Source organism: Sander vitreus, chromosome 18 (genome assembly GCF_031162955.1).
Source record: "Sander vitreus isolate 19-12246 chromosome 18, sanVit1, whole genome shotgun sequence".
In the NCBI taxonomy this organism is placed as follows: domain Eukaryota; kingdom Metazoa; phylum Chordata; class Actinopteri; order Perciformes; family Percidae; genus Sander; species Sander vitreus.
In genome coordinates, this window is record NC_135872.1 from 7,065,477 (window position 1) to 7,079,035 (window position 13,559).

Genomic DNA, 13,559 nt, shown 5'->3' on the forward strand with positions numbered 1-13,559 from the left:
TAATGAAATCATGCCAACAATTATTATTTTAATAGCTTAGTATTCTATGCAAAAACAAAAATGTATAAAGGCTTTAGGCCGCCCTACACGTTGTTGTAGGCCCAGTTTAATATGCAACTTCATTTTATACAATATATATAGTAGGGGGTCCCTGCTCCGTCTCTCTTTCAGTTAAGGGGTCCTTGGTTTAAAAAACGTTGAAGACCCCTGCCCTAGGCTTTTAAAAATGGAATCGTGATTAACAGGGTTCATATACATTTTAACCAATACTTTTTCATGACTTTTTGGCAAATTTCCATGACTATGTATTCCTGAAAATGTCAGTCGACATTACACAATAAGAATAAAAATGTGTGTTAAATTTACCCTCAGAGGGACTTTCTGGGTCTTTTTATTTTTCCAAAACCTTTCCAGGCCTGGAATTTGCATTTTTCAAATTCCATAACACTTCCAGGTTTTTTCAAAACGTATGAACCCTGGATTAATTTTTCATCTCAACCGCTTGTAATCTTTACACATTTAACCAATTCACGATGCAAAGTTACATCCCCTACTCAATATGGATTATAAATTGTGGTGATAATGACAAAGAGCTCTGTTCACAAAACAACTGCGTTCCTGATTTCCGATGGGGAAAAAAAGCCTCCACACACTCAGTGAAAACTCTACAGTTAATGTGACTGATGACTAACAGACGAGTTACTTTGTGCAGTGTTGGTTCAAGTTAGCTATAGAAAGTAAAGTATAAAGGGGGAGAGACAAAAAGAATAGGAAACGGAAGTAGAGAGGTATATACAGCTGACTGCATGTGTGTTGCTTGTGTGGGTGGTGATGCACACTGCTCTGTTGCACCATGGTGTTTTATTATGGCTGACATTTGCTGAGCTTTACGGAAACAAATACACAAACAGCACACGCTGCCCTGAATACACACAGAGATACACTCAGTCTTTCACTAACTTCTGGCTTAAGATAGGGTTTAAAAAACATTGCTGAATGCTTAGATTTTCAGTTTGTGTGTGTGTGTGGTCATACCTCTATGTGTCAGGGGGTCACACAGGACAGAGGAGCCTCAATAAAGCAGAGTCTAGCAGAGGGACACAGAGAAAGAAGAGAATAGTCTTTTCATTCTGTAGACAACCATGCCAAAGGCTCTTTGGGGACAGCAGAGGACACACGAATATAAACACACACTAAACACAATCAGTGGGGTACACACTCTCCTACACACTCAGTAGACCTGTGCACATGTTTGCAAACATTTTTTTTTTTATTACGTTATAAAGAAATTCTCGTCCTCCCTGATTGTAGCTCACCTAAACAACTGAACATCCTGTAATAATCCATTTTTTTATCCATTATGTTTAATCAATAACTCAATTTATGACTGGTGTATTGCAGGTTTTTCTGATTTTATATAAGCCGATAGCCATTACAAATATAACCATGATATCAAAACTAGGCCATCTGATTGCAACATAGCACAAAGAACTCGCTCTACTAATGCTACAGTCAAACTTGCCAAATCACGTTACTGTTTAACGTGTCAAATTTTATGGAACATTTAAGGGTATTCAAACTGTAAGATCAATCAAAACCATGTTCTTCTTCTTTTTAACACACACACACAAATATATATATATATATATATACACACATACATACACACACATACATACATTTATAGCCAATGCTGAACAGCTGCAAAGTGCTAAACAAAATATAATGAATTCACACAATGACACACACACAACAAAGAATTTAAATATTGCCCCACAAATGCAGTCTAACTCAAGCCTCATGGATACAATGACCACAAAACAAGGGCTATTTCTGCACATGCATTATATTTCTGTGCATGAAGGAGGCTGATTTCATACAGAGCTTTGACAAATGGGTGTGACTGCATAGAAAACCTAAAGAGAGTTGGATATGAACAAACTTTCTGAAGCCTGAATACCAATCAAGACAAACTGCAAGAGGCAGACCGTCAAATCCTGGCAGCAAGTGTCACTAGCAAGACAGATCGAAACAGCTGATACATGCATACAGTAAACTTTTCACTATATTAGAGATAGAAATTCAACTGCCACAACTAACAGACAAAAACACTGGCACAACGCTATACTTTACACCAATAGTTCAATTAAAATGTGCCATTTTCTATCACATTATCACAGGACATGTTGACAGATCAGTTACAAGAATGATGTTCCAGTTTGCGTCTGGTTACTAATCTCAAATGTCACATGTGATCTTAATCATCGCACTGAAAACTGTCAACCTGTCGCTATATGTTTAGCTGTATTTTCAAATGTCCCCCAGTGTCCCACTTGTTGAGTAAACATGGTTGATGATACAGACTAGTAATTGAAGATGTCCCTTTGGGCTCTGGGACTTGTAATGTCCCTATTTGTCACTATTTTCTGGCAATTTATAGTCTAACTCATTGATATATATTTAATGATATTCATTAGCTGCAGTAAGCTCTATACTCTACAAAAGTACTACACATCCACATACTCATGTAATAATGTTTGACTGCATGCAAGCAAATTTGACGACGGTGAGTCTCAACCTTTAATTCTTTTTTTCCCTCACAGTGTTTGTGTGTAGGAGGGGTGTCGCATCAGTGCAGACCACCCAACCAGTGCACCTGTGCATTAAACACACACACACACACACGCTTAGTATTTACTCTAAAACATGCAAACTACAGGCTTTAAAAATATTCTGTATTAACACACTCAACTCACCGCTGTGAATCAAGAAATTAAAGTGTTTTTGGACAGAAGAAGCAACACAGCGACAACACCAATACAAGACAGAAACGGGCATCAGGCAGGCGAGGTGGTACTAAAGAGGGGTAAGAGGGTGTTTACCACACACACACCATGCATGCTGCATGACCATATTACCACTTGCAGCTGCTAGCTATTCTCACTGTCTGCCCTGACAGGACCTGACCAGTGTGTGTGTGTGTGTGTGTGTGTGTGTGTGTGTGTGTGTGTGTTATACATGATATATTACAGTATGCTGCAACTTTAGACATTGACGTTGCTGAAATACCATTTAACCTCTAAACGTCTCTTTACTGTAACACACGAAACAGATGAGGCTCGCTGGCCGGAACCACAAATCCCTCTGAAAGCTCCACAGCAACTTTCTGAATTAATTTTTTTTTTAAAGTTATGGTTTCAGAAAAATTGAGAACCTTGGTAGTTTGGGCATTTTGAAGAGTTGACTGCGTCACCGGTGGTTTGCCTCGGTCTCAAATGCCCTGAAACATTTTAGACAAAATTGAGTCCAATTAAACTGACACTAGGTGTTAAACAAAGAGCGGTACAATTTTAGCTGAGGTTTCTTCAGATTTGGTCCAGTCAATGTAATCCAGCCCTGGTATGATGCTTGTATAGCAGTATTCCTAGTAGGTGTAATGGTACTCTGGGTATCAATGGAGACTTAAGTTGTATGTTGCATGATGGTGGGGGCTGCAACTAACTGTTATTACTCTTCTTTAACAAATTCCTAAACTCCTCTTAGAGCCTCTTTTCTACAGAGAAACACTTTCAACTGAATTGATTACAAGCAGGTTGAACCGAAAGCAAAAGCCTCTTCCTGCTTCTCCCATCTCTCCCTCCTGACCTTTGACCTCTGTGCTGCCAAAGAGACAGCCCGACCGACCAGGCATGACCCCGGGGTTGTCACCAGGCAGGTAAAAACAGAAGCAACACATCTCTGGTTACATATCAGAGATGGACAGCTAGCATGCCAAGGGTGTTTGGAGGACTGGAAGTCAGAAGTTATAATGTGTTCTGAGGTTGAGACATGGTGGAGTCTGTTGTGGAGGGTTTCACAGGTCCAGAAAGCTGTACCAAAGAACATGTTCCTATTCCACCCAACAACCCAAGATGGACTCTAATGTTTAAAATAAACCATAACACCTAGCATTAAGGAACATTCCCCCTACTGACTGTTCTACAGTAACACAGTGCTGTTTTACTGAAAGTACTAAGTTTTGTGAACATGGCATGTGTGTCCTATTATCAGATTCCTCTCACGTCCATTTCCACAAATCCTAGACCTGTGGCTGCAACCAAAGCAGACTTAAGTCTGGAATTGAAACCTGAACAGATCCGGCTTTTGGGTGGGGAGGGTGGTGTGCCCAGAGAGCTGTCAGGTGGGCATGCCAATTGCAAAGAAAGAAAAATAATAAAGAGAGAAAGAGTAATGCTTACAGGAAAAAGATGTGAAGAAGCGCAAAGAGAAATCAAGATGTACTAAGAAGCCGAAAAGAAGGAAAGAGTTAGAAAGTGAGATGGTGAAAGAGACAAAAGAAAGAAAAAGAGACAGGAAGCGAAAGTTGTGTTTACTGTCCTCAAGAAACCAGAGTGCATAACAGGGTAGAAATGTTTGATTTTTCTACGCTGAACTTGCAGCCTGACATACCTGAAATACTCTACAATATGTGCAACCAGCTTGCAAGTTTCTAAGAAAGATTTCAGAGGTCGGAAGACAAGCTAACAGAGGTATCACACATAGCAAACAGTAAACGAGTAGAGCGCTCTGAAGTCCATCCAACTGCAACATGAGGAATACTTCAATTTCACTATAATTTAAATCACAAGAAATTATATAAACTAGAGGCTGGATAGGAATGACTGTTGTGCTAATCATAGGTTTCCCCTCAACCACTATTATCTCGCCACCCACAGTGGAGACAGTAACACAACTCAGCACTACTGTAAATCAACTAAAATCTTTCCATATGGAGACACTGAGGTGCAATGTTATGAAAGGGATGGTAGTATGAAGAAACCTCAGAGGATCTGCAGGTACATTTAGATAAAATACTACGCTTTTTTTTATAAACGTGTTTAGAGATATGTATATCATGTGCAGGGGGGGGGGGGAGCGGGGCAGTTAATATTTGTTTTGGTCTCTTGTTTTGCCATTTTAAAAATGTAAACAAATCACCCACTGCTAAATGAAAGCACACAATAAGCACCTACCAGGGAAAATGTAGAGACACACAGCCCATCAGTTACTGCCATCCCTCTCTGTTTAGTTTCCTCCACAGGGCAACAGTTTTCAAAAGTCTGAAACCTGCCTGCACTGCCTGCCTGCCTGTATACTTTACCCTATAATTGCACTGTTAGTTAATGAGCTTGACGATTATTTGCTGTTTGATCCTTAGCTGCAGTTTATACATGCTTTAAACACATTTTGTGTAGGGGTGGGGCTGTCATATTCTGCTAGAGCCCTAGCTGAATATGCCGTCTCCGATAACACTCTGGCAGGTGTTGTTAAAGTTGTGGTGTGATAAATCATTTCAGCTGACCCCACAGATTAAATACAATGATTTATTGGACTGCTGATGATTCATTAAAGCATATTGTAATTTATTAAACCATTTAATTTCACCCAACTGTTCAGATGAAATGATTTATGATCAGACCCTAACATTTACATCCTCTGTTTCCATTCAGCTTGTTGCATTTTAATTGAACATACATGCATGCCACTAAGCCTTAATGAGAGCCACTTAACATATAGTGTGCCGAATTTCACAGTGGACAGTAACGATTTCAAAGAAGTATTAAGTTATGTTCTACAAAGCCTGTTTGTTTGGCAATAAGCCAGGTAACGTAAAATTGCCAGATTTTTGAATGGAATAACGTTCTTCCCATTGAAGCAGCACTACCGTTACAAATCAAACACCAAGTAGTTTTGATTTGAAAAGTAGGCTTGACTTTACTCAAGACAGAGAGGGACACCGCATTAGACACACTTTTAATTACAGTATTCCAACGGTATTTGAGCTGCCATGATTTCAAAAAGACTTGAGTCAAAGCTGATTTTAATTCTGACTAACGTTGGCTAACGTTACTTCTGGGAAGCTGTGTGACATCTGAGCGGCCATATTGCAGAAAAGTTTAACTCCCTGTTCACCTTGTTCCCCCGAATGAATGTGTTCTTGAACTCACCAAACTCAGATTAAATTTTACAATAAAAGTCAGATTTAGCTAGCTACACCAACTAAGACCTAAGAAGTTGTGTCTTTGTGACTATGCTTAATCCCTTAACAGACTGCAAAACGGGGGTCTGGCTACTCACCGGGACTATTTTCGGCAGGTATTCGTGGCCAAATACCAACATCAACACTGAAACGTGTGGTACTCTGACTTCACCCAGTTTCTTCTTTCTTGAAATGTCCACTTTTCGCCGTGTTTTGCGCCCTCCTCTTTTTTGGTTTAAATAATATCGTCCGGTCCCGTTATTTATTTCCGTAGTGAACCATGTTTCACACCCTCCATACCCGCTGCTGTTGTACCGGTTGCTGCTGTATTTTTGAAAGAAAGTCACTCCTCTCTCTTCGGTCCGTCCTGCCCCCTCCCCGGTGACAGTGAGCGATGTGTGCCGCTGACACAAATCCAACTAATTAAAGTTACTCATTGATTAATACAGTTCTGGTTTGGTAACACTAGCTAACTAGCTTGTTTTTCATGGCAAATAAGTCTGCGTTGAATTCTGTTAGCTAACTATATTATAAGTTGCTTTAACCGTTACAACTTCCAACAGTTAACGTTTTCTTTTAAACGTCATAATAACCGCTACGACCGGAAAATTAAACTTTTATTTAATTTTTATGCTAGCCTAATCCCATGTTATCTTAATATAAATTAATATTTCAAGTGTTTTTAAGATGGTAAAATTGGACAGTATTAAAGTACATTTAGACTACTCACGTATTTGTATAGCCGAATTGAGTACAATTGAATTGTAAAGTTTACTACATTGAGTCTAGTGGTGGAAAGTAGGCTACATTACACAGCATAGTTTCGACATAGGCCTAATGTTACTTGTACTTTATCTAGCTAAACTACTTCAAAAATAGTGGTGGAAAGTAACTATGTAGGTTACATTTACTCAAGTACTGTACAATTTTGAGGTAGCCTACTTGTACTGGTAGGCCTAAGGTACTTGTGTTCAATTGAGTATTTCCATTTTCTGCTACTTGATACTTAGTCTACTCCACTACGATTAAGAGGGAAATATTGAAATATTGTAGCCTACTTTTTACTCCACTAAAATTATTTGATACCTTTAGTTGAAGTTAATTTAGCAGATTCAGAATAATAATAACAAAATATAGGCTAATCAACAAATACATTCTGATGTATTATTATGGATAAAGATAAGACTATATTGATCTACCCTACAGTAGGCTACAGGCTACACAGTAGTTAATAATTTGCTCCACCTTTACATTAAAGCAACATCAACAACATTAAAGTGATGCACACATGAATGTATCAGTAGGCTACTTAATTCAGTAATAGAGGCTAATATAGCCTACATTACATTCTGCATAATGAGTAGCTATACTTTTACTTTTTGTACTTTAAAGCTGTGGTAGGCAATTTGTTTTAGGCAAAAAATCCATCATAATCTTTCAGCATGTTGTAATTCAAGTGGTCTGTGAGAAAACTAGACTTCTGAAATGTAATGAAGTATAAAAAGCATAAAATGGAAATACTCTGAAAATGGAAATTGCACTAATGTAACTTGACTAAATGTAGTTATAGTTACTTCCCGCTACTGATGATGCAATGTCTTTACTTCCTAAAATAAAAGTAACATTTTCTTATTGTACTCCATTCCTTAAAGGGAGAAGCAGTAAGTTTATTGCCACCATGTCAGTCAATCTCTGTCTCTCCTCTTTGTATTCTGTTTGACAAACCTTCATTCTCCAGAGGTTGTGAAATTCACCAGCCCTGTGTGATCAAACCACACACACTGCTGCACTCTGCAGTGTTTCAGGCATATTACAATGAAAATGAAACAACCATAATTGGCTATCATACAGTTGGCTACCTAATTTGGTCATTAATTGGCTGAACAGTTTCCTAAACAGAACAACAAGCCTAACCTAACTACTCTATATAATATATCTACAAAAAGGGAGAACTGTTTATCATATGGATAGTCCTGGAAAGTCTTAATATCTGAAAGAGGAAGAGCCTTTTAGAAAATTGTGAATTATGCGTTTCTTTGAAGTAATGTTCTTCTTGGTTGCATGACAGGAAACATTACGCAAAATCAAAATGTTTTCTAACATATTCTGTGACTAAAACATTGTCATCAACATGCAAAAATGCTTTACATCTCATATGTAACAATTATTGACATTGACACTAATGCACTAACTAACTAAGTTATTAAAGGCTCTATTAAAGTCAGAGAAGCATTTGGTAACATGTTAATGAATAATAAAATAATCAGAAATAGAATCAAAGCCAGAAAATAGTAAGTAAAATACCCCTCCTGAAAATATCAGCAAATGTATTCATGTAAATACATTCTCAATCTTATTTACTTGTGTCATGTCAAAAGAAGTCTCCACTCTACCAAATCTCAATCAAAAATGTTCATACAACAGCAAAGAAATTAAGAACATGTTTCCAACAAATACAAGATTCATAGATTTTTACATCACAATTTTGTGTCTGACAGAAATTGGGTTTTAAAGGCTAATAGCAACATGTATTTATGGTAAAGCATTTCATCTTTTCAGTATTCCTCCTCTTGTTAAGAACAAAAAGTCTGATACATTAAAACTATCCACTGAAATCTTTATATAATTGACATTTTAAAGCATTTATGCCAGTGGACCCGGTCCTTAAAGGGTATACCAGGTTCCACGGGGTCCCCAGCAAAAAGAGGAATACATTATTTTCAGTATAATTCCATCCATAAGTAACACAATGACAGAATGTATGACTAGTTTGCCCATGGGTTTCATACACTTTCTGTAATAAAACATCTAAAAGCAAAAATCCTATCAGATGGGGGACCCTGGGACAGAATCTTATCAAATGGGGGTCCATGGTCAAATTTGTTTCAGTTTAGAGGTCCTTGACATGAAAAAGTTTGAGAATCACTGATTTATGCAACCACTGATACAATGTTAGAAACAAAAATCTAAATAACTTACACAACACAAACCTGGCGGACTTTCCTTCCTCATGTCAAACTGGCAAAACAAAAGGGAAATCCCATCCAGCGTCATGTTTACACTGAAGGATCAATGCAATGCTCAAAACAAGTGACTCAAACACTCAGAGATAAAAGCACTGCCAGCAGAAACTCCTGCAGAATAGTGCTCCGATTTCTACATTGCAGCAGAGGCGGGAGCATTATTTCATCTAATATTATTAAGAGTTGGATTTCTTCTGGTGAGCAGTGTGAAGATGTGGACGCTCGGTCTTCACGTCGTTGTCATCTGTGTTTTCCTACAGGTAGGTCAAAATACAACATAACGTTAAAATGACACTGTGTTTATACTGAAACTCTGTCAATAGAAATTAGCATAACATTTTAAGACAAGTCAAATTTGTATAGAACTTTCTTGAATACAAAATTAATTTAAAGTGTTTGACAATGTTTGTCAGTACAGCAAAATAAAGATCTTTTCGAGGGAAATACAGTGGAGAAGATTTTTTCTAAAAGATTTTTTTTTATATTAGGGTTGTATACAAAAGTACACAATTGCATACAAGTGAAAGAGTAATGATACATCTTTATTTAGTATTTCACTGACTAACAGACCAAGTATTACAAAATGGACTGTAGGCAGATGCTATTAAGTCTTCCATTACAAAAAGGAACTCATATCAACAGGAAGTGGTGATATGTTTAACAATGTATTGCATTTGTAATCAAAAAGAGGAAGGATTAATTGTCTTTGGTGTAAAGGTTGCGGAATGTTTTGTGTGGGCTCTTCATAATGATGCAAATTCAATTGATGAAATATCATTTGATAATTATTTTCAATTTAGAAATGTTTGATTAGGCATTACTAATGCATGAAAACCGTTATCTGTGTTGTTTAGTGTATCAAAATGTTTGTTTTCTTTACCCACTCCAAAATCCAAATATTGGTGTTTACTATATCAGAGAGTAAGGAGTGCACTGAAATACACATTGCAATAGTGTTTTCTTGAGCAAAAACTGAAAGTGCTTTAATTAAGCAAACATTACACTGAGCAGAAAAGATAATATACAACTCAAAAAAAATCAAGTGGTAAGTAAGTGGTAAATGATCACTACTCCACTTTGAAATAAATAAATCCGCTTACATTTTTGAAATGTTCTCTTTCAGGTGCCGGGTTGTTTTCCATCTTGCCTCATTATGGGCTCTGTAGCCAACTGTGGCTCCAAGAACCTCCGCTGGGTTCCTCCTCTCCCTCCCCACATCACCCACCTGTACCTGGAATTGAACCGCATCAGTGAGATCAACTCCACCTCCCTGTCTGGCCTGGAGGAGCTGCAGGAGCTGGACCTTGGAGGACAGTATGCCCGTCTTGTGATCAGGAACAACGCCTTCAGCGGGCAAAGACGCCTGAGGAGGCTGTTGCTCGGCTTCAACGTCGGCCTTCAACTGGAGCCGCAGGCCTTTGCGGGACTGTCCGGTTTGCAGAATCTCTACCTGGATTACTGTTCGCTTCAAGAGTCCATACTGCAGGAGAACTATCTGGAGCCACTGTCCTCCTTAGAGACTCTTGACCTCTTTGGTAACCAGATACGGAGACTCCAGCCTTCAATGTTCTTTGCAAACATGACTAAGTTTACAGTTTTGAATCTCAAGCTGAACAATATTGACAGAATATGTGAGTCTGATCTGGTTGGTTTTCAGGGAAAGAACTTCAAGGTTCTGAACTTGGACTCTGTTCACCTTAAGCTCATGTCCGATATACATTTTGACTGGCAGAAATGTGGGAATCCTTTCAGAGGAATGTCCTTTCAGACACTCGACCTGTCCAGCATCGGGTTTAATGTGGGTCATTTTAAGCAGCTTTTCACAGCCATTAAGGGGACTAAAATCTCCCATCTCAAACTGTCAGGACACTTAGGTAAAGGATTTTCATTCAATAATCTCCCTGATCCAGACCGCAGCATGTTTGAGGGTCTGAATGACAGTTCAGTCCACACTTTGGATCTGTCTAAAAACAGGATATTTGCATTGCAACAGGGGTTTTTTAGTCTGCTGAAAGACGTTGCAATCATTGATGTTTCCCAGAACAAAGTGAATCAGATACACAGAAATGCCTTTGAAAGTCTTCAGGGACATTTACAAATACTCAACCTGTCACACAACCTGCTCGGGGAAATCCATTCTTACACTTTTGCTTCTCTGACAAACCTGCAAGTGTTAGACTTGTCTTACAATCACATTGGTGTTCTGGGTGTTGGCTCATTTAGTGGACTTCCCAAATTAGAAGCATTGTATCTAACAGGAAACTCTTTTCGAAACATTGGCTTCCCTGCATCTCTCCCAAGCTTAGATTATCTCTTGTTGAATGACAATAAGCTCTCGTCAGTGAGCGGACTCACAGCCTTTGCACATAATATTACACATCTGAACATTCAGGACAACAGATTAACAAACCTGGGGGATTTGTACACCTTCGTGTTTCTACTGGAACACCTCCAGCATCTCTCCTATGGAGGAAACACAGTCAGGTGGTGCTCGCTCAGTGGACAACCTTCCAAACTTGGTTTGAATAATGTCCAAACTCTGGATCTTCACAGCTGCTCCCTGCAGTCTGTCTGGTCTCAGGGGAGATGCCTGAATCTGTTTGACAATCTCGGACATGTGATTAGTCTCAACTTGAGCTTTAACGCGCTGAAGTTTCTTCCTCCGGGCATTTTCAAGAGTCTCACCTCAGTAGTGGAGATGGATCTCTCATCCAACAGCTTGACGTACCTTCAGCCTGATGTATTACCCAAAAGTCTCAAAGTACTCAACCTCTCCAACAACTTCATAGCCTCCCCCGACCCCACTGCTTTTCGCTCTCTGAGCGCCCTCAACCTGAAAATGAACCGATTTCACTGCAATTCAAACCTGAAGAGCTTCCTGACTTGGCTGAACAAGACCAATGTGACCTTCCTGAGTCCTGTTGAGGAGCTCAGATGTGAATATCCCCCTGCTTTCTATAATGTTCCTCTTGTTAGATTTGCAGCAAACTAGCAACTAAAAGGGAACAGCAGTGTTCTTTCAGGGTGACACCTAGAAAATCATAAGGAATTAAACACAAGTGACATGTAATGTTGATTTGAGGTTATTACACGATGTTCTCTGTAAGATCTGAATCTATCTGTTATGTGCTTGTAAAGATAATGTGTAATCTCAGAAAAAATTTTTTTTAATTCATTTCCAGACATCCTAAAGTTGTGTGTATGTGAGCAAAAAAAAAAATCATTTTTTAAAGGGTTCAATAAAGAATCAATAAGACTGAGGTTTTGTTTTGTTGATGTTATGTTTAGACATCACAGATTAGCAGTGGTGGAAGAAGTACTCAGATTCTTTTCCTAAGTCAAAGTATCAATACCACTGTGTAGTAAAAGTCCCGCATTCAACGTTTTACTTAAATAAGTACAAACATATTTGCATCAACGAGGTTAGGAGAGTAAAATGTACAATATTTCCCTCTGAAATGTAGAGAAGTATAAAGCAAAATGAAAATACTCAAGTTAAGTACAAATAATAATGGAACTAATGAAAATCCTTTCAAGCTTAAAAAGTGTGTGTCTTCCATTATACCAGCAGGGGGCGCTGTATGATAATCCAAAAAGCTGCTGGGAGCCTGAGCACTGAAAGCTGGAGTAGAAACTGGATAGACGAATGACCTGTTTCTAGATTTAGGCTGGATACACATGTGTAGGTGTTCAACTGGTTTGAGATCTGAAGGCCATCGCACATAACATTTACACTCATTAAACCATTCAGTCGTCTCCATGTATGTGTGCTGCATGGAAACATCACTAATTCATAACTAAGGGCTGTCTATCAATTTGTCACTAGAATGTTACCCACCCTCTCTGACTGTACCAATACTGCACTCTTTAACACACTTACACCAGCTTTTTGTTGCACCAGCAGACATGCATTCATGCATAATTTAGCATGTAAAGTCTGCATTACATTTACAGAGTGACACTGACAGTAGTTAATCTGACACTACAGTTGTGTCTGATGGGTACGTTTTCACTCTGTGTGGCCGAAATCTATTTCTTCTGCACCAATTGAAGGCAGCCTGAGTTCATATTAAACCTGTACAATAAAAATGATTTTAACCATTTAACAGCAGCAAATGTAAACAGATTGGTAGTTATCAGGTTCAAAATATGATAAACAATGTGTTTGTGCTTCTCATATGCACAACAACCACAGACATGAATCTGTACGACTAGAGGCAACAATTGTGACATTAAGTGATTTATTTGATCAAAACTGGCAAAAAGGTTTTCAGTCCATTGTTTGTTTTTTACTGTGTGTACAGTTACTGTGTTTTATGGCTGAGAATGAGGTTTGAGCTCATACAGCAGCAGAGTCATGATGAGGATGTTTCCTCCTCTTACAGCAGAGGGCAGCATCAGCCCAGTTAGTAACCACTGACTTTTGTCCTCGGTGCTGCTTTTCAAATGATGGATACCTCTAAAACAATGACAACCAGACTTTTCCCAGCTGGGATAAGTGTGCAGCAATGCAGCAT

General features: G+C 38.6%; 2 protein-coding genes across 8 annotated transcripts in view; one reads left to right on the forward strand and one right to left on the reverse strand.

Moving 5' to 3' along the window:
- dtnba (dystrobrevin, beta a) overlaps positions 1-6,379 on the reverse strand; it is a 29,059-nt gene extending 22,680 nt beyond the window's left edge. For 3 of the 7 annotated variants that reach the window (XM_078274181.1, XM_078274180.1, XM_078274178.1), the window contains exons 1-2: positions 6,118-6,378; positions 1,036-1,087 (exon numbers count right to left, since the gene is read on the reverse strand). The gene's annotated coding sequence lies outside the window, so the exon portion shown is untranslated. Of the gene's footprint in view, positions 1-1,035; positions 1,088-6,117 lie in introns of all 7 variants that reach the window. The other 4 variants (XM_078274183.1, XM_078274182.1, XM_078274184.1 and 1 more) reach the window with 3 other exon arrangements.
- A 2,689-nt stretch (positions 6,380-9,068) lies between these two features.
- LOC144533070 (toll-like receptor 5) lies at positions 9,069-12,298 on the forward strand. Its single transcript, XM_078274176.1, has 2 exons — positions 9,069-9,302; positions 10,166-12,298. The coding sequence occupies exons 1-2, from the start codon at positions 9,255-9,257 to the stop codon at positions 12,032-12,034; spliced, it is 1,917 nt and encodes a 638-aa protein (XP_078130302.1). The 5' UTR covers positions 9,069-9,254; the 3' UTR covers positions 12,035-12,298.
- Positions 12,299-13,559: the final 1,261 nt, after the last annotated feature.